At 52.5% G+C, this 25,707-nt stretch overlaps 6 protein-coding genes across 6 annotated transcripts; 4 read left to right on the top strand and 2 right to left on the bottom strand.

Annotated features, from left to right (window-relative positions):
* Positions 1–225: 225 nt before the first annotated feature.
* Positions 226–1,371, bottom strand: CABS01_10918 (NAD dependent epimerase/dehydratase; the record flags this gene model as incomplete). Its single annotated transcript, XM_060544273.1, has 2 exons — positions 226–1,229; positions 1,350–1,371. 2 exons carry the CDS (start codon positions 1,369–1,371, stop codon positions 226–228), a joined length of 1,026 nt encoding a protein of 341 aa, XP_060398549.1.
* A 1,552-nt stretch (positions 1,372–2,923) lies between these two features.
* Positions 2,924–3,160, top strand: CABS01_10917 (uncharacterized protein; the record flags this gene model as incomplete). Its single annotated transcript, XM_060544272.1, has 1 exon — positions 2,924–3,160. A coding segment is annotated over one exon (237 nt), but the record flags the coding sequence as incomplete, so codon positions are not given.
* Positions 3,161–3,376: 216 nt separating this feature from the next.
* Positions 3,377–4,129, top strand: CABS01_10916 (uncharacterized protein; the record flags this gene model as incomplete). Its single annotated transcript, XM_060544271.1, has 1 exon — positions 3,377–4,129. The coding sequence occupies one exon, from the start codon at positions 3,377–3,379 to the stop codon at positions 4,127–4,129; it is 753 nt and encodes a 250-aa protein (XP_060398547.1).
* A 3,273-nt stretch (positions 4,130–7,402) lies between these two features.
* Positions 7,403–9,184, top strand: CABS01_10915 (uncharacterized protein; the record flags this gene model as incomplete). Its single annotated transcript, XM_060544270.1, has 3 exons — positions 7,403–7,685; positions 7,745–7,778; positions 7,831–9,184. 3 exons carry the CDS (start codon positions 7,403–7,405, stop codon positions 9,182–9,184), a joined length of 1,671 nt encoding a protein of 556 aa, XP_060398546.1.
* A 12,980-nt stretch (positions 9,185–22,164) lies between these two features.
* CABS01_10914 (uncharacterized protein) lies at positions 22,165–22,818 on the bottom strand (the record flags this gene model as incomplete). Its single annotated transcript, XM_060544269.1, has 3 exons — positions 22,165–22,380; positions 22,455–22,516; positions 22,695–22,818. 3 exons carry the CDS (start codon positions 22,816–22,818, stop codon positions 22,165–22,167), a joined length of 402 nt encoding a protein of 133 aa, XP_060398545.1.
* A 2,493-nt stretch (positions 22,819–25,311) lies between these two features.
* On the top strand, positions 25,312–25,614 carry CABS01_10913 (uncharacterized protein; the record flags this gene model as incomplete). The annotated part of the gene is made up of 1 exon (XM_060544268.1): positions 25,312–25,614. A coding segment is annotated over one exon (303 nt), but the record flags the coding sequence as incomplete, so codon positions are not given.
* Positions 25,615–25,707: the final 93 nt, after the last annotated feature.

The following is a 25,707-nucleotide window of genomic DNA, read 5'->3' as shown; positions in this document are numbered from 1 at the left end:
AATTCACGATTGCAAAAGACCAAGGACAGAGAGAAGCGACCTCTGTCGTCGCATGTTTGATAAAAACATCTAAGATATCAGGCACAAAGAGTGAAAATGCTCAGTGAAATAGGACGGCACTACGCAAAGCACCACAAAACCATTTCACGTACATCAGTCATGAGGCTGTTCAAAGATTCTTGTCTTACGTATTCGTTATCCCTTGCGAAGTTATATGGCAGTAGTCTAAATCCCGAACCCCTTGATATCCTTGACCAAATCAGTGATGCTCTCCTCCAAGCTCTTCCACTTGATACCCAGAATCTTCTCCGTCGCGCTGTTGTCGTACCCGTACACCTTATCCTTGGGCGGCAGCTCCCCGCCCTTGGTGCTTTCCGCAGGCAACCTTTCCTTTAGCTCGGGGAAGTTTTTCCTCACCACCGTCGCGATCTCGGCGTTGCTGAACCATCCGGCCGTCGTGAAGAGCCTCTTGCCGCCGGCCTCTGGCTTCTCCAGCGCCAAAATGTGCGAGAGCGCCAGGTCTCGCACGTCGATCCAGAGGTACGCCGCGCCCGTCGGCGCCACGGCGTCCTTCCACTTGCCCTTGACTAGGTCTACGACGCGCTCGTTGGAGGTGTTGATGCTGGCGAGGTCCGCAAAGTGGTGCACCACGGGGCCCAGCACGAGGGGGGGAGTGAGCGTGACGAGGTCGAAGCCGGGCTTCTCGTCCTGTACGAAATCCCACGCGGCCTTTTCGGCGAGCTTCTTGGAGGCACGGTACGCCGTCGCGGGACTGCGCCCGATATCTTCGACGGTGACGGGGTTCCAGAACTCCTCGGTGAAGATGGTGTTGGGGTCCTCCGTCTTGGCCTCGTCAATGACGGACGCGAAGCTCGAGGTGACAACCACCCTCTTGACGCCCGGCGCCTCCCGCTTGAGGGCCTTGAGGATGGCCGTGGTGCCGACGACGGCCGGGTCGATGAGCTCCTTTTGGGCGTCGGTCCACTTGAAGTGGAAGGGGCTGGCGGTGTGCAGGACGGCCTCGAGGCCGGGGGTCTTGACGACCTCGTCAAAGGCGTCGGGGCGCGCAATGTCGGGGACGATGGCGACGTGGAGGCGTGAGGCGTCGAGGTCCTTGTGGGCGTCGCGGATGCGCTGGGCCTTGTCCTCTGAGCGGACGGTCGTCACGACGGAGTGGCCGCGCGCGAGGAGCTGTTCGAGGATGTGGGCGGCGATGAAGCCGGAGCCACCTGGTGATGTGTTAGTGTATTGTGTTCTGGAGTCGCATTGAGAGCTTCTCGCCCGCAGGAGAGAAGCGGTTTGCTGTGGAGGGTGCTGGGAGTGCGGCCGTGATCTCACTCGTCACTTACCTGTAAGGAGAATCTTGGTCATTTTGTCGTTTGTATATCTCAATGGCTCTCAATGGCTGTTCTTGAATGTTTCTAATCAGGATGGATGAGTCAATGTTGCGGCTTCAATGATTCCTCGTATCAAACGTATGGAATTTCTAATTTTACTCAGACACATTGAACCCTTTTATCCTTCCCTCAGGTACAGCTCGACCCCTCCATCACCCAAGACGCCGTCACTTTACCCCTCCATTGCATGATGATTAACAACCCCCAACCAATGCCCCGCTCTCTCGACCCCCGCGCAACCACCACACTTGTACTGCATAATTCCATTCAGGTCCCAGCGCGGGTTGCGTGGGGCACCAAAAGCGTCACGTCATCCCAGTCTTCCAGGGCGCCATCGATTCGCTCATCTCCTCGCAGGTGGTCCGGCCCCGATTACTTCGGCTAGCGATGTAAGCACCAACATCGCCATCCATGGTGTGCGAGACTTCGATGGTGTGCGAGACTTCGATGGTGTGCGAGACTTCGATGTTGTGCGGGGGGAGGCGCGGGCAGGCATCTTAACCCGGAGGACCCGAGGCTGCGGGATGCGGCTGAATCCCTGGGTTTCGGCATAGATGATAGCTATACCTCGAGGGACCGTGAGGCGGAAGGGTTGATAGGAGGGCCCTTGGTTGGCCTACGCCTCTCGGGCGAACATGGCAAGGATCCAGGGGATGGGGCTGGCCATGCTGACGAGTACTGGGGGTTTTGACTTCTTCTTTTGTATCGGGTTGGTCTAAATAGGTCTGTTTTGACGGAAAGGAAGTTGGTAAGTACCTATCCTCACTCAGGGAACCGATATCCACAGCCTAGACTTACCGAGAAGAGGTTGGAGATTGATCGAGGCGCAGCAGACCTTTACCTAGAGTGAAAGTGAAGGTTAAGGTTGAAATCGATGTGACTTAAATCACCTGCTGTAGAGAACGGAGGTGCGATTTCGAAAGGCCCGAGGTAGGGCAGGCACGGTAGACGGGGGCTAACGCGGCAGGAGCTCAAGAGACGGGAGACCCACCTTACCGGCAGCCGGCGCTCCGATACTTTGCATTGGGTATCTCAAGAATCTTGCCCTGCCTGATGGCACCTAGGTACCTAAGGCAATATCATGATGGCATGCGACTGTGGAAGGCAGGCATCACCTAAGCGTGGGCACCAGCCGGTGACGATGGCATACAGTCAAAATAACTGGGTCCTTTGCTCCCCTGGCCTACTTCTCAACAGCCCAATTCGACACTCATTCTCATTTCCGAACTTTTCCACCATCATCATAATATTTGGACAAGACTTTAAACTGTCCCAGACAGGCGGTCTGTCTGCGACTGAAATCTCATTTCCCGAGACTCATTCTACCAGACCCCACCGTCATGGATAGCACCTAGTCAAGCAGCCTGCAAAGCTCCTTCCTACTGTCAACCAAACTCGCGATCACAGCTCAGGTAAGATGATTTCTCTGTTCTGTAGATACCTCGCCATCTATTCCATCTTACTCGCCAGCCACTCTCTCCTTCCCTTATGTCTCTCCTTCCTACTCAGGTCATTCTCGACTCTACTCCTTCCTCGCTTTACTCTTCCTTCAACCTCTTCCTTCCCCACCCTGTGCCCTTCTCACCTATCTCACTCTTCTACCTCTTCAGGCTTTTCTTCCTTTTCTCTCTCTTCATAGTCTCACTACTATCCTTTCTCCCCTCAAGTTCCGTTTCGCCTCTTCCGCTCTCCGTTCCTCCGTCAAGGTCCAAAGTATTCTTATTGAGCATCGGATTTGCTCACTGTCCAAGAAAACTTTTTGATCAAGAGGCTAACTTTCATCAGCATATTTCACTCAGCTTTGACTAGCTTTGAACAGAATCAGCGACTAAGCGCCTCGCGATCCCGTCACTGACGCCCGCTAAAGTGGTAAGTTGACCTCCCCGTCACCGGAAAATGCTTTTGAAATCTAACAAATGGTCAGTCACAAGACCGAAAAAGCCTCATCTTTACACTGGTCTCATCAATTCACCACAACCATGGCCGAAGATCCCCAAAACGATAAGCCAGTCACCGAGCATGACATCCCGTCTTGGATGAAGACCAGGGAAAGCGATCCCGCCAACGTCACGCCTTCGTCCGCTGCCATGCAGAAACACCAAGCTTTACCAGATGACACTTCGCTGCGCAAATGTCCTTCAACCATGATCAAATGCGTCCAGGAAACTGCTGCCTCATTTCTTCCCCACGTCGAACGCAGCAATTCCAGCAAGGAATTCGCGGCCAAGGCACATCAAGACTCATCGAACCAGGAAGAGCAATCACTGCAAGGTGGCCCTAGATGCCTCAATGAGACCTACTCGAAAAGGATCGAAACGAACATCCTCGACTTTCCCCACGTCGAATTACTAGTCGACTTCCTCGTTTCTCTACTCGACTTGGAGAAGTGGCACCACGTCATTGGCGAATTGTGGTTCTGTGCAAAGCCTTCACACATCGTTCACTTTACAGAAAACAATCTTGCCGGCCTCAATGAAGACGACCGTGGTGTCTATCACATCCACTCGTCAGACCCGCACACCGAGACGTTGTGGCCGATTGCACTGAGTGCTGCTGAGGTCTCTGCACGTACTAACGGTCTGGATGATGCGTCTCATACTTTATACGTGGCCCTCAAGCAATGGCCATTGCAATCGGCATACCCATATTACGCGGACCTCAGCGACGTTCAAAGCATGCTTGCCCGTGTGAGGGTCGAATCTATAACAGAGACAATAACAAGAGCATCCTGAAGATTATGGGGGCGATCTGTGAGACCGGCACGACAGAAGTGGCATTACGCGACACGAATCTCTTCACCAAGTATCTGGAGGGAAACATCAGACTCTTCGTTCAAAAGGTCGAGTCGCGTTCTAAAGGAAAGAAACTGCCACCGGCGGGCCACTGGACATAGCGAGATACTGCCTGTAATGCCAATTAATTGAAGAAAGGCATTAATTATCCTTTTCAGAGTTCATTATGCCTGTGCCCCTGCCGTAAAAAGAAACCTGCAGTTGAAAGTGTCAAAAGGAAACTGCTTACGCCAGCAATACGCAGCTTCCGGTTTACTTGGAGTCTTGATTCCAAATCCAGCTCCAACAAGAATAATCACCGCCTCTGCTAGATCGACATATTCCTATAAAATAAGAAGCCTTGCTTGCCCCGTTCAGAAGGCCTTCGACGGGAGGTTGCATAAGCACACATCGCTCAGCTAACGCCCTCTTCGAAAATAAAGGACCGGCACGTTCGCTGCAGCCTGGTGGAGCGGAGCTGAGCCAGCAAACATCATGGAAATCCGTCGGATTCACTGCAGCCTCCCGCCAGGCGGCGCGCCATTTACTTACCACCCCTTATTTCCGACGGCTCCTCAAACCCGGGCGAAACGAGGCTGCATAAGTTCGAGGGACTTACTAGGTCTGTGGTACTTCATCGCGGAGGGAGGATTTAGGTTCTCTTGACAGACCTCCATGCTGGATTTTGATACTCGACAGAACGCAGGCTACTGTCGTCAGCATGTAGCTTTTGTTCCGATGTGGTACCCTGGCAGTCAGCTTAAGATGTGAGAAGCAGCCAGCGTAATTTTTACGCCAAGTCAGATTGTCGACCCCCTATTCTACTGCGGGATGAGAAAGCAATACGAAAGCATCTGAGAAGACCCCCGACATCTTCTAGAGTGCGCAAAGTGGCACTCACATTTCTTAACGTCTACTACTCTCCATCCAAGCTGAGAACAAGTGTATAATAGGGGTAAAAGTGCCACTCCTTGCAATACCAAGGTATGACCGCCCCGTCGTGCATGTCAGCCACCCCGGATGACTTCAGATATCTCTGAAAATCCATGCAGCCCTCGACAATCAATCTAAAGCCACAGGACGCCATGCGAACACCATACCAATGAGGCATCGCCGTTGAATCTTCGCGTGTTGGGCCTTTCAGCTTCCTAGGCAGACATCACGGAAGTTTTCCCACGCGAGTTGTACGACCCTACCTTGGCCCACCTGTGCCGTGCTTCTGCTGCCGCAGTCTATACCCGATCTACAACCCGCTGGTGATCGCCCATTTTACTCTTTCTGATCCCTCATTATTCAATCTAACCCGTCAAACTAGGTGGCGGTTGCGTTGAGTGTGAATGCTGGTCATACTTCGTGTAGCGCTCGCAACTCTAGACTTTATAGGCATAATCTCCGTTTCGCCCTGCATGTTCTCTTGGTCGCCCAGTGTAGATGCTAGTTGATTGATTTATGCCGAGACAATACCAAGGCAAGGGTCTATATGACGCGAGTGCGACGGCTGCAGGCATGAATTACTGTCTCAACCCGAGAACCAACCGGTTTTGACACGATGGCCAGGCTTCTAGAAGGTGATGAGCTGCTGACCCAGAAAACGTTTCTTCTCCCTTCAGCCTTCCAAGTCAGAAGAGGAATTTCGAACAAGAGGAAAATCGATAGATTATCACTCCTCCACTGCAGTTTTGGCTTCGTAGTCTTTGTTAAGCCATCCTACTCGCGACGTGACGTCGTGGGTAACAAGCTTGTGCGACAGTCTACTACCGATAAACTCTCCTTCAAGCACCCGAGACACCCGAACGGATCAAGAGTCATGAGTAGTTCATCAAAGTGGCATGCAAAGAATAAGGTCATGGCCAAGCTGAACCACGAGTACAACCGCGCTAACCGACCCTGGAAGGCATCTCGCGGAAGTCTGACAACGAATCCGTGGGAGCTCGCGTACGATGAAAAACCATTGGTTTCCGAACCCGTGATACCTTGGTCTGTGTTCTTCAGCGAACGCCGCCAGATGGTCCCCGGCCCGTTTCGTAGTACCCCTCGCCTAGTCACTCGTCCCGGGCAAAAGCACCTTTGCTAGGAAAGATGGCTACACCCATCCCGTATAAGCTTAGTACTTTAGTCGGCTAGCTTGAACGGGCCGTCTTCGAACAAGACTGCCGATCAAGAGAGGAGACGAAAAGGGGGCGGGGGCGGGAAGATCTGGGTGCCGTACTGCTAGTGTTCCTCCGTATGGATGAGGTCGCGAAATGCTGTCCCCGCCGCGGTGCTTCCTGTTGGGTTTCGTGCGAAGTAGGGCCGTTCGTGACACGGAAGCCCCATAGATGCAGGTCCAATCGCAGAACCTATGAGCATCTTTTGTTCCAGGACTGACTCCATCGAACGAAATGAGTTGAAAGACTTCTCGGGTGGCATCTCAGCGAGCGGAATGTCCATCTTTGAGAGACTTGAAGAATACGAGCTTTGGTGGACGCCGAAACGGTATCGCTTCTCTTCAAGGGGATGTCAGCTCCCCTCCTGGACCCCCTTGTTGATGCAGAATCTTCAAGTACGCACAACACGGAGGTAAGAATCTCGAAGCTAGTGAGTACTGCAGAATCCGAACCTGTTCTCCATGCCAATAGGGCTATCTTGAGTTTCTATTTGGGGCGGGTTTACGGCCAGCTTTTGTCAATCTATTAAGTCCTGGCTTACTCTCTCTAACACGGTTGCGGGCCACTCGGGTACGTGCATATGTCTCTCTTCCAACAGTCTCTTGAGGCTGTACGACGTTGACTACGTGCAAAAGGCCATGGAGTCCGGGAGCGTACAGATACAGTGCGGTGTAGCCACCACGGTGATGCTTGGCCAGTCCCTCCCGACACCTTGTCCGCCTCTTTTCACTTCACCGAGCCTCCTGTGTGAGCTGCCCCGTATGTCTCGAAAGTAGACATGGTATATATCAAAGATATGGACGCCTTGCTGAAGATGTAAGCCCCTCGTCGGATATTGCGTTTGAGTTCTGGTCAACTTGATGCCACACATCACTCCCACATTTGCCAAGACCATTCACGCAAAGAGCCTTCACAACCTCAGCTGAGCTGCCATTGAGAGAGTGGTCATCTGTCTCACCTGACCTGAAAGCCTCTCATCCACGGACTCACAAGACACTATACTCACAGCTACACTCGCCCGAGACGAAGTACAAACCCGCCTTGCCGTCCATCACAGCCCTGCTGAACTGGGGTTCATCCATCGACCATGGAAACGGGGGAAGATGATCATCCGGAGCTGGACAAGAAAGAGGAGGCATGGGGATCAGTGGCGAGCAATGTTTCGGATCCGCAAAAGTGCATCGAGGAGTGTCGAGCCCAGGTCCTGGCAAGGGTAGTACCTGGCTTTAATGGATCGAGGTACAATGAGGTTTGCAAGCATCTGCTAGCAGACGATGAGGACGCGATGAACACTTTATGGGAGTTGTATTGCTGCGATGCGACTGAATGCGGGGTTCACTTGAGTGGAAAACCAGAGCTGGGACAGGATCGTGAGTAGAGAGACAGCTCTTGATATTCTGTTGTCGTATGGCTTCTGACTTCAGCTCAGCCAGCGTAAATCTGGTTATTAATGTATGTCAAGGGTAAGTCGGCCCCTCTCGAGTTTGACCCTTCTTAACTGACTCTAGAGCTCAGTATCTTTGCACCAGTAATCAAAGACCCAGGACCTCCCCCGGATGACTCCATCTGTCCGATATCGTTGAACGGACCGTTTATCAATACGGACATGAGACCGTCATACAAGACGGATTCAAGAGGTAGAGAACCAATATTCACAGACTTCGGGATAATGGCCACGGTCCCGCCGGAAGTCATGCCATCGGCTGCATCATCGACTGCATCGTCGGCCTCAAAAACGTCGGCACACTTAACAACATCGGCGACGGCATACCCGACATCCTTCATACCACTCGCGAATCAGTCTCAAACCCATCGAAAAGATGGGCTACCCACGGGAACCAAAGTCGCCATCGGCACGTCTTCCGCCATAGCATTCCTCGCCATCATAGCCTTCGTCATATGCCTGTTCCGCCGTCGCTCACGGGACGACTACGACCACAGCCTAAAGAGCGAGATCGGGCATCCCAATCCCCAGCCAGACACATCGCCCACGCCCCTTTCGAGCCACTTGTACTCTATACGTGAAGGCATCCGGACGCCTTTGACACCTCCACCCCGTCTACAGCAACGACGACTGCTTTCCACCCACGTGAGCCTCGAGAGACCGAGCATCAACGTCAACGTCTCCATCCCAGGAACTCCTCTCGGCGCCTCGGTCGAAAAGGCAGGCGTCTTCTCATCGTCTCCCCTCTCGACACCCACACCCACAGCTACCAACAGAGTCCCTCCGAAATATGACCGCTCCACCAAGCCGTACTACGGCGTTTCTCCGCCGCCGAATACATTTGGTCAAGGCACTGGCGGTAGTCCCCGATTTTCCGGAAAGACGTCGAGCATGAGCAGCGCGACGAGCGGTCGCACCGCCACCACCGCATCCAACGTCTCGAGCATTGCCCCGCGCCTCACGCCCTCTTCGTGGCCGATGAGGCCTCCGAGGCCTCACGAGAAACGGCTGCTGATACCGGATCTAGTGTGTCCTGGTCCTTCACCAGCTTGCTCGCTTCCTCCGGCACCTCCCGGGAGCCCCTCGAGTCCCGTGTCCTTTCACAAAAAGTTGCTACTGCAGCAGCTGCAACAGCAGCAGAAACGGGGGGATTTTTTCGATGATGTCAGCGCTGCTGTCAGCAACGGATGGGTTCCTCCTCGGAATCCGGCGCGGGGCGTGGTGCTGGAGAAGGAGTCGAGGGATCTGTGCGAGTTGACAGAGACGTATGCGAGAGAGTCGCGAGAGAGGAGTAGCTGGGGGAGCTGGAGTATCGGAGGTGGAGGGACTGGTGTTGGGGCGAGTTCGGTGCAAAAGGGGGGCGGGAGTGTGAATAGTCCCGTGTTGGAGGAGGCGGATCTGGAGAAGATAGGCGGGCGGTATTGAGTCTATGATGTTACCGATGATGATATGATGTGAAAATTAATCTCTTGAGGTGAGTTCCCGTGTTGGTGTGTCATTGCGCTGGGAGGCGGATTTGCGATATGCGCGGTCTGGTACCGACTAGGTAGCTGGCTGATCGGTAGCCGGGAGAAGATCTCGGCATGGCGTTGTCATTTGAATGAGATACGTCTTGCTACCCTAGATATTTTAATTCCGTTCCAATTCATCAATATCTATCTCTAATGAGACTGATGGTATTATGTAAGCACAGAATTCTCGCCACACATGAAAGTCAAGTTTGACATCTCTCTTGATCGAGAAACACTCACCCACGCCACAATCCCACAACCTAATTTGAGGTGATGTATAGGGCTATTATTCGTTTCTCAGACTCTATTCATATCACTCGCGTATTCTTGTGTCTGGCTCATGGAGTCTGTCAAGTCCGCCACGTCTTTGGATGCCAACATGGACATCACGATACCCTCACTCTACCACATACGACCATACCCATTGGAAAATTCGGGATCCCGTCCGCTCTCCCATAGACAAGCCAATGAGGGCCGGATTAGTAGTTGGGTCGGTGACGACCAGCGAATACCTGGTGTTGTATGTTTTTTTGGTGTTTTGACGAGTTTATTTCTCGTGATGTGCGGCCCTACAGAGCGACTGGTGGGTGACGATAGTGGTGACCTATTTGGCTTACACATGGGGCACGAGTATTCTTGATAATATCCTGACGCCAAGTACGGTATTAATTTCTTTTAGTTAAGTCTATTCTGTCTTATTTTGCGTCTGCATGTTGACTTTATGTCGTGCGAGGGCGCTGCTTTGTAGACATGATGCTTACACAGTCTTCACTTATCTACCGACCTTGAATTGTTCATTGCCAAATTGCATCTAATTACCGGTGAATTTCACAGTCTTTTCTTGAGGAAGGTATGCTATAAGACAACAGTCCTTCAGGGAATTACTTGCTAGCAGCAACAAAAATTTTCTAGTTGCAGTCTTGACAGTCGCTTCTCTTGACTACAGGCAATTATCATGTAGTAGTTGTCCTTTCCATCGTTGCATAGCCTTCTGAAGCCCTCACTATAGGCGCCATTGACTTGCGGATGGGCGTCTTCCCTCCACGTCCTGCCATGACATGCGAAACGCCCTTTCCATTCTGGCAACCCTCCTGGAAACCCTTCCCGCAAGTTGGAGGGCAAGAGTAACCACGTGACAGGAACTGGCTGCCGGTGGCTAAATCTACGTCGCATTGGAGCAGGCACTGACGAAACTGTAGTTTGCCTCATGAACAGTAGCTGCCGTCTTCCGCGTACCATTCTCTTCTGCTTCTTCCTTGACATCATCCAACACCACCAACCATAATAACTACCACTGTCCGTACCAAGTCTTTCTTATCTCGACAGAAACATCCCTAACGAGCCAAACCAGTTTCAGCCTGAGGCCGACGGAAGACTCGCCGAATTACCCAGAACAGGTTTGGTTCCAACTTCCAGCATGCTATGTGGCTATCGACGAACCATGGCAGCCAGCCGTTGGGGCCAAGTAGTGGTACAATTCGTTACTTCGTTCTCGCCAAACCAAAGAAAATGCGAAGTCTGTTTTGCTTTTTCACCAACAGCTCTTCTCGTGTCCAGAAGCGACAAGTGACAGGTCAGCAGACATGAAGAGACATGATTGAGACAAATCAACTAATATCAAGCGGCTTTAAAGGTCTGGGCCGGGTTCAAGAAAAAGCAAACATTGGACAAGCAGGCACCAACGCCAGATTACCGCTGCCGTAGCACAGTGTCGATCTAGAAGATACATACGGAAATATTTCTTTTTCTACAAGCAACCACCATCTGAACGAGCAACGGCCCCCGGCCTGTCAGATTCCCATGGTACGATTGTGTGGCTCCGGACGGTTGGCAACGGTTTTCGTCAGTTTGACAACACCTTGTTGTGACCGGTCCGGCAACTTCCCCGTGGTGACCCGATGCAGCATTGGTGATAACGTCGGGATGGTTACTGAACCGCGTCCGGTCTGCTACCGGAATCACACCTCCCTGCATCCAGAAATCCGACAGCTCGTCTTCCAATGATACAAACAGTTGGCAATGAGGAGGTGCGGTTGATCTACTAGCCTATGCGACCGGGGTTGTTGACAAGCAAACACACCTATCATGGGCACTCGTCTTTCATCACACGGAAGAGGTTCTCCCCCCCATATCTAGTCCACAAGTCGTATCTTGGAACTGCAATCGACTCTATCCCGCCCCCATCGGTACCAGCTCTGCTTACGCACTGCAAGATTGGCTCGATCGCCACCAAAGATGAGCCCTTGTGGACGACAATCTGCAACCATGGTACTGAACCGATCGAAATCAACATCCGACAGACACTTCGCGTACTTCATACTGGGCAGCCAATCGACAGATCCCCAGCTCATGGTTTTGCTTTTTCTGATTACCAAGTAGCAAGGATGTCCGGAAGCGAATAGGCTAATGCGTTCCAGATATTTGGTCAGATATCAATTCTCCATCCTCACTCATCAAGGGAATGAAGTGCACCCGACAAATGAGATTTGAGAGACAACAACTATCTACCCTTTTAGTCACATCTCAGATGGTTTGTCGTAGAGTCCAATATGTTCACCCTGCAACCCAAGTCAAACATACCCACACAACATTGCACTCGACCGAAAAGGCACGCGGGGCGTGAGACGACTTTGAAGGGGAGGTTCACTTTTTCTGCAAGATCCTGCAGGACGATCTGTTTCCTTTGCATCTGCAATGCATCATGGGAGTGTCGCCGTCATCATCTTGCTTCTTTCTGCAAGGAGTGGACTTCGATTAAATGGTCTCGCCTGGCACGATCGGCCAGGGTAAGACGAGAGACATCGCCATTGAAGCCTCAACACACATCACGGGTGCCGCAGGGCCTGGCCCACGAAATTTGCTTCCCGTCCACAAGTCTGGACCAGAGCCACCTAGAAACGCTCGAAAAGCAAAATCTCAGAACGACATGGTGGGCCCCGTCGTTTCTTTGGAGAGATGGTGGCCGACTTACACGTATTGACATGCGAGACCAACAGGTCTCTGCTCATGGCCATCGCACGATGTAGCATGCAGATCCATTTACAGACGAGACACTCATGCGACCGTCTTGCCAAATTGGGGGTTTCCTGCTAGGGAGGATTGGCAAGCAAGGACAGATTCAAGATCTTCATCAATTTGCTTCTGCAGGCTCTTTCCTACAACACCAAGAAAGCGTTCCCCGCCCCCAGCTACAATATTCGGCATTCACATGGCCTTCGTTGACCCATCAAGCGGGTTCGGCACTCTGATGGTGGTCACCGGACTCCCCTCTGATGATGATCGGCATGCTCCGGTTCGGCAACACGGCGGGAGGTCGGTCTTGGCTGGATCCGCCGGCCGAATCAGCCGGGTGCCCACCGTAGAACAGTTTTGTCCAGTGCTGGATATCGCACTACTCCTCGGATCCATGTCAGTCTATTGGGTTGTGTTCTTCGAATCTTAGAACATCAGTCATTTGGTCTAGTCTTCGGTGGGCTCGGGCGATCGGAAACCTACACAGCAAATCCCCGCTTCTGCAACTTGGGACGACGCTGTCTCACGGTGCATCTCATACCCGAGTTGTTGCATTAGGTAGTGTCAGCCTCGCCCGAGAAATCATCGGCTTAAACTCGATGACAGACCCGTCAAACAACTTTTGTAATGACCAACAAGCTTCTCATGCGGTTTTCCCTGGACCAATCTGCCTCCAGAATCGGCCCCTCAGGAGTTCGCCAAGCGTCACAGCACAAGCGTCACAGTTCGCTGGCCTTAGTCTCAATGTGGAAGTGAGCTGAGCTCTTCAGATCTGGCACCGGAAAGTAAACCGCCACCAAAATGTTTCCCATAGGTGTTTGACCTGAGACTGACCCGTCCGAAACGGCTAGCGACTTCTTTCAGAGGCTTGCCCACGACTAGTCTGTCATCGTTTCCTGTCTTACCAACTTATTCGGAGCTTAGCTCGCGAAAGTCTCGACTCAGTTCCAAATTTGATGAAGTCCTTCACCTAGACCAGTTTAGTGCCTTGTGCACATAGTTGCAATTGATCATGATGGGCAACGTTAGAGATGACGCAGCCACGCCGGACTTCACCCTAACTGATTAGCTCTTCCAGTCATATTTGCAGCTGCGGCAATGTGCTTGATTGACGTTCATCACAAGCTTCGATCTGGTCACGGAATCCCTGACGCAGTCAATCGGATCCAGGCAATAGCGAGTCGGTGTAGCATTCATGTCCGCGTCGAGCCCGAGTATGCCGGACTCTGTCGAAAGATGTCTAAAATTTCGGCCGAGTGTCTTCATGTGAGCATTCAAGCAATCGGAAGGCATATCCATGAAATTCGCATGGCAGCATGGTGTGGCTGGCCTCCACTTCACAGCCAAGCCTGGCGAGGATATTGGCTCGGATGATAGCTTCCATGAGGAGACCCCACGGCGCCGTCGTCGGAGTGGTCTTTCAGCAGTGCCTCCCTGAGCCTCTCACGATGAGCAAAGTCGGCTTGTTACGTTATGGAACCTCGCTGGTTCAGGTACAAGCAATTTGCAGAATGGAGGTACGGGTACATGGCGAGTCTGGCCAAGTGTAGCCTCTGGTTATGGCTACAATGGCCCGGCTAGGCATGTGGCTGAGATGCTCATCTACCGCAACACCCGTGAGCATAGACCTGAGAAAGGCCCCCATCGTCCAGGTTGTCGAAGCCCCTCATGGCGACGAAAGTCATCACGAGGTAACAATCAGTGTTATGGGGCATCGCGGTGGACATTCGTCCCTGTAAGCAGGGCATTTCACAGCAACCGATGCCGCTAGAAGATCTGCTCTTAGCACGTCGATCATCTACCGCCCAGCGAGGCTTCATCGTCACTTACCCTAGAGACGACTTACATACGCTGTGACACTCGAGATTGCGTCAATTCCCGGTTTATCATAGGCAAGTATAAGCAGGGGCGTTGAAAGTGAGGTGATTCGTTGTTTGACTGACACGTGAAATTATTGTGCAAGGGCATAACGGATAGAATGGAATGCTGATCTCGACAACAACATCATTTGAGCTGGTCAGAATGAGACACCGGATCAAGGCACAAATCAGAGCTGCAGGTACAGGATATTGCAGAGAAGGGATTGCCTGTCTCCAGCCGGTCAACTCAAAGGTGCCTAGGCCTCTGCCGGCCGGAGGAAACCTAGGTTCTCCCAGCCCTCATTGGGGGCGAGGATCCCTTGAGTCAGGAACCTTGTAAGAGGCCTGGAAACCCGCAGGGAGATTGCTTGCTGAAGATTTTATAGCGGTTTCGGGCCACTCTGCGACTCGTGTGCTCGACACCGGAAGACAATGATTTGCAACCACTTGGGGGAAGTCTAAGACTCAACCTGAAGCGGTTTTCCTACGCGCCAATTCGCCATCATTGTGGCCTTCAACAGATCATCAGCAGACGTCTAGCTTCGGAGAGAGAATCGCCATATCCGGTGGACTGCGCCGAAGCGAGACGATTATGGCGGAAGTTGCCTTGATCGTGATGCCATTCGGCACTCAGAGTTCGCCCTCACATGAAAGCCGCCCGCGGCTGCGCAGAGTTGCATAATGGCAGACTGCCTGACACGACATTTTGACCAACCGAAGCAACACACCTTACCATTGGAGTGCGTTAGACACTGAGCCCTTGACACCGGGAAGGCTTCCGGACACGTGGGATCTTGTGGGGTGTGCCCTCCTTCACCTCCAAAGTAACGTCAGGACGGTGGGTGGCCAGGGCAAGCCTCCCACCCTCCTTGCCTCCCTTCTTCCCCACTCCCCCCCTCCAACCTACGGATACAGACAACAAGTTCTACGGAAAGATACTCCAATAAGTCTAGCCAGCTGTGCTAGCATGAGTTCGACAAAGGAGCCGTTCTCCAAACTCTGAGACATTGACGGATAGCCCACGAATCCACTGCGGAATTATCACAAGCTCTTCGCAGTCCTGAGTCGGTGAAGGACAACCTTCTCACTACCCCGGGAGGCCGGGGGTGCGGTGCGGGTCTTGAGGCGTCACTGAGACCATGCAGTGATGAGTATCCGTATGCGAATCTTGAAGCAATGTCACAAGACCCACGGTTGATGTTCACGCCTGGCCGATTATCTTCGGATATGCAAGACAACAACAAATCCTAGTTGTTGGCCATCCAGAAGTTGCTATTTTGGCTCCGGAGGATCCCCCTTGGTCAACCTGGGATGTTTGCTGAAGCTCCTTGTCTGCAGTACTTGGCAAGTCGACAAGGGGGTGTCAACGAAACACACTTTCAACAATCTAGCACATGCACGAGGCTCAAAACAGACAGCTACCCAGGTCAACTCTGAATACCGAGACGGCTTGTCGCCAGAAGCGCCCCGCGTATGACCTCCCCTTGATGATGCAAATTACACAACGGGCCTTAAGCCCACAGGGATTTCACTAAATGCGACTGACTGCCGCTAAATGACTCGAAGATGGTAACCTAACAGCGCCGTAGTAATGCCAGGAAGGAGTTAGTGGTCAGTCAGTAAGCAGCCCACGACAATCGTTATACACTGCTAGAGAGGATGGGAATCTCCTTGCTTCCGTTTCGACTAGACTTTATTTTTGGGGGGTTGGAGCTAGCCACGGTAATTTGCAAAGCTAACCTTGGAGCGAACTATCGCTACCTATGCTATGCAGAACTGACAGCTGCTTCACCGGGTTCTAGCTAAGACAGACATCTTCGCACCGGTTTCAGGCAGCGGTGAAGAAGATGCTGGCAGCGTAAGGCTGTGGAAATTGCGTTGGACAGCCGATCTGAAAGCCACGCCAGGAAGAGCGGTGTTGTCCCCGAACTGTCAATCCTAGAGTAACCCTCCGAAAAGTCATTCCAACATTTTGACAAAGGTTGCGAGAGGAGGCAAAAGAGGCTGTGAGTTTCGCCTTCCGCATGAATATCCAATACTATCCTGCGAGGGTTCGGAAGATTTCTTGGTTAGATTCGGGTGATGCATGGATTGAGCTTGCGGCATAAACGCTAACTGCGACGACCTTTTTCGGAGCTTATTTTGGCCGGTTGTGGGCGAGACATGGATGAGATCTGCAACAAAATGTTCGTCAGATTCACAACGTCCACCATCTCGACCTCAGGTACGAAGCAACAGCATTTGCCTTCTAGCTCAAGTCGTTGAGGCGCCTGCAACGATGTCTTTGGCAGCCCTAGGGAAACGACCTTGGCTTTGGAAAACCGTATGAAGGACTTCGAGCTGAGACACGCAGTGCCCACGGACGAAGGGTAGTGTCTAACACCCTCCCTGCGACGCACAGTCTTCCGGCGAACAGACGTGCTGTGGGTGTATTCTATCTACGCCCAGCAGCCGAGAATGGCAACGGATTGACCTGTGGCGGTTCTTCCTCTCTGTTCGACGCCAACAACAGCAAGCGATGGGACGAATCCAAGGTACAGCGTCAGTGAGAGGGACACAGAGAGAGGGATTACCCGTCGTCAGTCTACCAGCGTCGCGTCCGAGCCATCCGGTTTCGTAGAGAAACGAAAGAGGAGGGATGACAAGACGAACTTGAGGCCGAACACGCCTGGCTGGCTAGATCGTTGCACTCCCCCGCATAGCTTGCGAGCGTTCCTGGCGCTCCCTCTTGCCACCTGCGCCTCTCGAGAAACCTAGCTCGCACGGGCGCTGGATGTCACGGGAACAGAATGGGAGAGAAATGCTTCCGGCAGATACGATATCCTCACCACTGATCAGTATCGGTCGGTTGAGCCTATTTCAGGTTTCCACAGGTTGTTGTGGGGGTACAGGGTCCTCGAGCGTTGCAGAAGGGGGCATATTCGTCGAGGCCGGCAGAGATACCTTGTCTTCAGGTAGTCTTGGGAGAAGATAGGCAGAGCTATGTGTGAAGCCTGCAGCAATGGTTGGGAAAAGCTTGGCTCTATGTCGGTCCGGCTCCTGTCAGCACACTTACGTTTTTGCCCAGACCAAGTGCTAGTAACGACTTCTGGCTCGGGGGAGCCAAACCCTTACCCCCATTATCAAATTCATCCCTATCACCGGAGATCGGCACCGGTGCTTGCTGCCTCGACTGCCTCGACGGAGCCAAGTTGCGGTTTTGCCAAACGAACCATGACCGAGCGGTCTGCACCTACCGGACGAATTCGTGCAGCGGCATTAGTCGGACGAGCTAACGCGAGCTCTAGTGTCCCTCACGTAAACCCGACGGCGGCCCCCTTTGGCGTGTAGCCTTGCACACTACTCGGGAGACCTCATAGGACGTATCCAAGCTGTTCCCAAAAGGCCTAGCGAAAACTGCCTAATCGACACTAAGAGAATAAGCAAGGAGAAGAGCAAGGGGTGCAGAGAGAAAAAAGGTTTAAAAATGGAGAAGGAAAGCAACCACTTGGCGATACGTACCAGGAACCATCCAGTATATCAACCGACGCTAATCATGGAAGATCAAGGCACGAAGAGGGCGTATCTCTAGCTGGATGAACAAGCACAGACAATGACGGCTGGTGAAACCATCCTGCCTCGTGTTGCCGGTTGTCGTTGTTGTTTTTCCTCAGCTCTCATCTTTTTCGCAAACAGCAAAACAAAGAGGCAGCATGATGAGGATCACCCATGACCAGCTGTAAGCCGGGGGGTCTGACTTGGTTGAGTATGCAAGTCCAGCCTCCCCGTACCAAAGGTGAGAGGGAGGAGTAGTAGGAGTCGCAGGCCTCGATGCTCACACATCGGATGTTTGGAGAGAGGAACGGCGGGTCCAGAACACCAGGAAGAAAAGAAAAAGACTACTAACAAGATTTGAGTTATCAGTAATATTACTGCGCCTTGCGGGTTTTGCGGAGTCAGCTTCGACAATAGCTTCGGATGAGGGAGGCGACAACTTGAGTCGTGCAACGACAATCGCCGCTCGGCCGGTTCTTCCGGTAGGCGGAGCTGGGCAGAAGTTGGGGAGATTTGCAACGTCGCGCGGCTCCGGTGACGTTGGAAAAGGTCACGCTCACGATTCAAGAAGGCAATTTTCTCAACTCGAAAAATTTGCCTATTCTGGCCTTTGCCATTGATGGCAACATCGCCGTTAGTCACGATTCCACACCCCCGGCCCCTATTTTTGTTCTAGCTGTCGATTATCTCCATCTTCATCTCCATCGCCCGCGGCCCCCATCCATCCATCCATCTCCGTCGGTCGAGCTAAACGTTGCGGTCGGCCGATATGCATCCACGTTTTCCCACGTTTTCCTCCTTTCCCTTCTGAGGTACCTCAGCCCGTCCGCTCCGTACGGAGCCACGGAGCTTTCCTTTCACAATCTCCACCGTCTGAGCGTTTTGGTCACGCCCGTTTTCCCGTAGCTTCGCTATTGTGGCCTTCTAATAGGGGACATGGTATACAAAATAGCTGCTAAGAAGGGGGGCGTCGTGTTAGTTAGTCGTGTGTGTGGTCAAATTCCGCGCGAGAGCGCCCGCTCGCGCTCTCTCTCCTACGCACAGGTGCAAAAATAAGGGGAAATGGTCAAGCCTAGAGGAGGAACCACTTGGTGTCGTCTCACGATCTTCTGCCGCCGGCAAGACCCTGCCAGAATTTCCCAGGAAAGGGGACCATCCAGGTCGAAGGGTACAAGATATACTTTTTGTGTCAATCTTTCTTTCTCGTGATGTGATGTGTCGTGGGTACTAATGGTAAGGATTACGGCATTTCTGGATGAATTGTTCGGAGTATTTCGTCATAATCCTAGCAGGCGATTTGGTCACCATCTATACCCGATTCATCATCGTCGCTGTCAATCTTTACGAATACCAATCTTTTCCAAACTTATCTAAACTTAATCACCCTTACCGCAATGTTTTTTTCTTCCATCATCGTGACCGACGCCTCCCCCACCCCACTGTGAGATATCCGGGCGGGAACCCACTCCGATGAGGGTCCCCTTTGCCCGCGCCCCCCTTCGGCGCTCGTGCCCCCGTCGACCCGCGTTCGCCCGCAGTCGCCCGCGCGGTCTCCCGCATGCGTGGGGGAGAGCAGATGTGTACGGTAACGTAAAAAGGGACGTCCCAGCGGATCTTCGGGCTTGGCACAAAACGAAAAAAAAAAGGGCAGGGCCTGAAGTTTGGTCGAGCGTGGGGTTTAGGTAATATCGTAATACCGTAATACCGTAATTCTTCTACCAGCCTCACTTTTTCGCGACTTTGGCGATTCATATTTTTCCCTCGGAGTATTTCAATGTGTGGGGGATAGGCAGAGAAAGGGGTCCAAGTGAGGGGGAGAGAGGGAAAGAGCGAAAGATCACTGCCTGTTTGGGAGAAAGACTGGACATGGGGGGAGAGTAAAGGATCTGGGGGTTTCGTGATGAGAGATTTACATGGTGCATTTCATGGCTAAGCTTTTTTGGAACTATCGTAAGGTGGTACGACGTTTGGATAAGGCGCAGGGCCAGAAACTTGACAATGGCATTGATGATCTACCGGTAGTCCAGGTGGGGGGGAAAAGAAGGAGAGACAACAACGAAGAGAGTTTGGATCCGGTCTTTGGGACTAGAACCACCGGAAAAAAACGTATATCGTGAGTGTTTGATAAAGTTTGGTGCTTACTTGGTTCTGCTGTATTTGGTTTTGCCCGTTTTTGTTTCTGATATTGACAGCTGGTTTTCTTGGTGCCCTTGGGGTTTCCAGGCCCAGAAGGACCGAGCAAGATACTTCCCTTTTGGGTAGATCAATGTAATCGACAAAACTATAGAGGTGAAGATCAGGAACGTTGCGAGCTGAAATGTTGGAAATTTGACCGCAGGGAGGGACGGAAGGGGGGGGGGGGGCGTGTATAGAGACAATACGAACGGACTTTACGGAGCACGGAAGGGAAGTTGGGGAAAGACAGTAGAGTAAGGAAGAAGATCCCATCGAATATCCATGGAAACTAGGTAACTTGGGAAGCACAGAGTTTACGAAAGGAACAGACATTGTTGGCAATGTGAAGAGATGGGTGAGAGAACAGAAAACGAGAAGGAGCAGGAGGAAGAGGAGGAGCACGGAGGGAAAAACGATGGCACGGTACTCCGCGGTCCGGGCAAACTAAGAACGAGCACGGAGAAGATAACGGCGCGGCAGAACCGGCGGGAAGAGACGAAGAGAGAGAAAGAGGCAAATAGATAGAGCCGAGAAAGCGAGGCGTTCGTCAACTTAGATGCTAACAAAAGACCGATATAGTTTTACTGTTGAATGCCCGTTGATGGGACGACCGAAAGCGAACCGAGTTACGAAGAACACACAAGGGCCGCGCGCTGCTGCTGCTGCGTATGTCGTTCAACGAACGCAAGGTCATTGCTTTGATGCTGTCAAGAACGGGCTGATATGGGAGTGAGGGAGTCGTGGGCGTGTGGGAGTGATTCGTTATGTTGTCCGTTGGTTTCCCTTCGCGGTCGAGTAGGAAGGTGATGGAAGCCCACGTAATCCGTGCCCCAACGTCTCCCAAATCTCAACGCTCAGTCCTCTTTACCTATATGTGTGTGAGGTGATCAGCTTTTCAACTCACTTGATGCTTACTTCATCAAGTCAAGTAGGTAGGTAGGTGTGTGAAGTCAGGTTATATTTTTGGCGTCAGAGCCACCTACATCGCGCCACACGCACGTACGGTACCTAACACACCTTGGCCGCACGTACAAAGTAGTACGTGCAGTAGAGCGGAACAGCCCCAGCCTAGCGGCAAGCCAGATCTTTGCCAACACACAAAAAAGAAGAGGGCGGGAGATCCATCTCTTGTTCGTGTTGCGTTCCTGGTTTTTGAGTCTGAGAGCGAAAATACCCTCTCTGGTCTGAGCCCGCCCCATGCGGCTCGTTCCTTCGGTTCGTTTCTTCTTTTCTTCGCGCCCTTTTTTTTTTTTATCAACGCGAACACTAGGAACGAGCGCACCCGCTCACTCGAACGCCATGTTCGCGCTCGCGCTCGCGCGCGCGGGGGACGGACGGGATAAGAGGAAACTGGAAGTTGTTCGAACAGACACTGCCACATGGACTTCCCCAGATCTAAGACGGGGAGAACGAAGAACGGCAAGATACACGGCGTTTGTCGTTGACCACGGGCAAGAGGCGTTTCTTTCTGTTCTGTGCGTTGGAAAAGTAAACCGTAAATTTGTCCGTGACGCCACACCATCAAGGCAAACCCACGGCCGGCCGGAATCACGGTCATTATCGTCCTTCGTCGTACGTAGTAGTAGGGTAGTAGTAGTCGTCATCATCATCGCCGTCGAAGCAGCCCTTTCCCCAACGTACGTCCCTTTTGTCATCGCCGTCAGGCAACCACAGACACACACGCGCACACACACACACACACACTCACGGACAAGTGTTCAACACCGGCACCACGGTGAACACCACCATCTAGCATGGCGCGAACAGACGGCGTTCGTTCGCAGCCAACGGTCTTCCCCCCGAGCGAGCGGTCCCGGGACCTAGGGCACGGCATCGCCAGCACTAACACCATGAAGGTGTGAAGAGATAGAGCAAAAAAGGGTTCAGACTAACACCCGAGAGTTTCCCCCAGGAAAAAACGTGTTGCCCACTGACCTCTGGGATCTGGCTTCCGTCCTTCGTAAACCGCACCTGTTCTGTGTGTTGTTCTTGCTCTGTTTGTTTTGTTTCCATCTGTTCATCTGGACAAGAAGGCATAAACAACAACACCTTTCGACGAACGGTTCCCATTTGAACCGTTGTCCTGACGTTGTCAGCGCGACCCAGTCGTGGGCCACGTTGCTTCCCGTCGCTCTCGGATACATGGAGAGAGATCTTGCTTCTACCCGTATCGATGTCTCACAGACACACTTTCATCTGGTGAGCCTGCTTCGTTTGCGCCAAGATAACAGCGAAGCATGAAAGAATAGATCGTGCGACACCCGGCTCGGTGAATATCGATTACTCCGTTCGATGGCATAACATACCGTAGAACCTAGTGGAAGAGAGCGGAGAAATTTCGATAGCATCGCCGAGTACGAGCAAAGACTAGGAACTGGCGGACTATGCAACCATCGGCTTGTGCAGCAAATCCTGGATCGGGGGATGATGTCGACGGGGTGCTGAGGAATCTGTCATCTCTCTGTTTCAGCAATCTTGCTGCTCCTCCAAGGTATTCCGGACGCTCATCTGCCGGTCCAAAGAAAGCAGTCTAAAGAAGAAGCAATTATTTGAGAGGAGGAGGCGAGGCCCCCCCAAAAAGATGCAACCGGACGTGATACCTACCGTGCGCGCATGCTTGATCTGCAAAGGGACAGACCTCTTTGCATGCTTTTCGTAATTTGAACCTGCATGGACCTGACCAGGAAAAAAATGAGAATGATCTAATGATGAATGATGCAAGGAGATTCTCACTCATGTCTTGTTATGAGTCGAGCAGGCGGATGGGTTTCTTTGAAGATGCCTCCATCAATAACTGCTTCCTCTCTCATATCTGGTGTTGCAAGAGGTTGTGTGTGAGCGGACCAATGGCATCGCTTTCGCGGTTCGCGGGGACAGTAGTTGACCATTCCGCGCCGCCGAGACAGTATTCATCGCACCCGTTCTTGGGCAAAAGATGGGCAAAAAGGGGACTAGTCGGCGGCGGCATGCAGGCGTCGATCAACGACGCTACCGGGACAAGTCCTCAAGGATACTGAGTAAGGAAGAAAAGCCCGCGCAAGCTGGCTAGCGGAATGCGGAGGAAGCTGCAGTAGTCAAAGAGACCAAGTCGCAGCCATATCCTGCTCGCGACCCTGTTTCGACGGTCAAAATTCAACGTTGGACGTTCGGCTCATTCGATGCTGTTCCGGAGCCTGCACACACAAACTCTCTTGGAGCCCAGCCCTCCGCGGCCACCAGCGGGCGGCATCCGGACCCAGTGTTCGTTTGTAAGGATGAAGCCTTTTTCTTTCTTTCCCTTTCCCTCGGAGGCAAGGAGGACACAGCGCGACAGGCATCGTTCGTGTCTAGACATGACATCAACGTACATTGACAAAGTGACTGGTCGATGTCCGGTCACAAAGAGAATCCACCATCGTCCCACAACGTCCGTTCGGGACTCGGGGGACAGATCACCAGGCTGCCTGCAAACACCACACATAGCAGTCAGTGCAGTGTCCGCCGTCAGGAACCAACATCGATCCGTCATGTCCACTCACTCACTGCCTCGCGAATCCATAGGTCCTGGAAGGATGCCGCTGGATTTAAATCTCATGTTGACTCGACCGACACATCAGACGACGGGTGCCGTGGCACATGCGGCCGGGGGTGCTCAAGCGTCACGCAGCGAACAAGGCCATTATTCTGACCTGACAGACCATTGTGACAAGTCGTGAGTTGTTGGGAAAGATCTCCGGCGCAGCGCCACAGATTCGCCATGCCGGGCGCCGCAAAGCAGCATCGCAATTGTACGGGTCATGGTTCACGTGCATGCTGGCCCAGTCAACGAACCCCCCGAATGGTCTCCTCGGCCGACCGATGCACCTTTCCTGCCAGATTGTTCGACGTGCATTCCGATCAAGTGACGGACTGTTGCATGGTCGATAGGACCACTGTTCCATGCTCTTGGAACCCCATCGCACCAGAAAGTTTGTCATATTTCCCCTTGCGATTTGACTTGCAGAAATCATCATCCGTCGTAACTAATGCGAGATTGAGAGGCCTCGGGGAAGACGAACCCCCTTTCGCGGTAACAATGCCTTTCGTAGTAATCAGCCGGAGAGGGAAAGGAGATGGGCTCTCTTGACCGACCCGCCCAGTCCAGCGCTTTGACTCCTTATTTCGGGCGCGGGATGAGTCTTTCTGGTCAGTCGGTCTCGTTCGCAAGCTGTCGGTTTTACATCCAAGAAAGAGAGTTCCTGCAAACCCTTGGTATAACGCTGCCAGACATATTCCAGCGTGTTGATATCCAAGGCCAAGGGTAGCGTGTCGTTCCTGATGCTGGTGCAAGAACCCCCCCCCCCCTTTTTTGTGAAGTCAGTCCTCAGCCTCGTACAATGGGCATCTGCAAGCGACAACTGCAACTACATCTTGAATGGGATGCGCCCTGGAATATCCCAGACTTTGCAGCATTGTCGATAAGTCGGCAGTTGCCATCCAAAATGACATGGCCGGACAGTCATGCCTCCTTCTCCACGTTGATACTATGGCCTGCCCCCGCTTTGCCCTGCTGCGAACGCCTGCGGGACGTGACCGGGAACCGTTGTACTTGCTCGTCAAGCGTAGGATAGCTAACGAGGTTTCTCCTGGTAGCAAAGACAGTGAGTTGCATTTGCCTTCGTCTTTTCTCCGATAGGTCTGATGCTGTATCCGTACTGTTCAGCGTCGACATGGACTCCAAGTCTCCAAAGAGTCCAAATTGTGAGCAATTCTTCTCTAGATGGCGTAAATTTCAGAGTGGGGGGTTCAATAGTGTCTCATGACGACTCGGCACCCGATATATCTCAACACCCCCTCCCCCTGCAGTTAAAAGATGGAGGCTGTAGTTATCGGACGTGAATTAATAATCGCGACGTGATATAGCCGTATTCCACTGAACGCAATCTTATCGACCTCCATATCACCTTGGCCCCGCCTCTGCAAGACGACGTTGACGTTGATCATGTCAATACAAGCGCCTTCTTATTTGGATTCCGCTAGCGCGCCTCGTGGGTAGTCAAAATCAAGCACTGGGTTGCCATTGTGCAGTTGTGCCGGCCCGTTTGGCAGCCATTGGGTATGAAGTAGGATCTCTCCCACCTACAACACATTCTCGTGCGACTGGGACTTGCGATAATGGCGTTATCCATGTCGGTACTGCGTATAACCGAATGTACGAGGTCCAGAGGCGAGAAAGCCCCCGCGGAACGCATCCGGCCAGAGTGGGTGCTTGCCCGCCGTTGAAGATGTTTCAATCTTTACGGATACAACACACGTCAACTCCCTGACCACTGGGTGATCCGCGTTTGATTTCCACTTGACAGCTGGGGCCACTGTGGCCAATTTGAATTTGGTTCCGTGAAGCTTTGTACTGTACCAGTGTAGCAGTGTACTCCGTACTTGAGCGATTGTGTATCCGAACGGTACCGTGTCTGTGTCTCCCGAATAATTTATCCATCTCGACTCAGTTTTTGTGGCCTCCATTTCTTGGCAGCCTTGGGGCGCGGCTCATATTCTTGGAGCTGAAACCGTGGGCATCTCCATCCATTCTGATTTAACCGCGCCGTGGCCTGGCCGCAGCATCAACAGTAACCTTGGGGGCTTCATCGTCGAAACCAAGTTGAGGCTCAAGACGATCTCCCTGCCGTCCGGCAAGACTGATCCCGGATCCTCATACTTGATCAATGCGCCAGAAGCTCTCGTCCAGGATCCCTTTCACACCCCCGCGCAACTCGTCTCATACACGGTTGACGCCATACTTGTTTAATGTGGGCCTTTTCAAATAACTGTCCAGTCTGGACATGCTGTCCCGAACCTTAGTCTTGACTTTATCCGCGAGAATCGACGCGAATTTGCCCAG

The sequence above is a fragment of the Colletotrichum abscissum genome (assembly GCF_030869225.1).
Source record: "Colletotrichum abscissum strain IMI 504890 chromosome Unknown Scaffold_29.1, whole genome shotgun sequence".
NCBI lineage: Eukaryota > Fungi > Ascomycota > Sordariomycetes > Glomerellales > Glomerellaceae > Colletotrichum > Colletotrichum abscissum.
The sequence above is the reverse complement of the archived record's forward strand: the minus strand, read 5'-3'. Positions and strand labels throughout refer to the sequence as shown.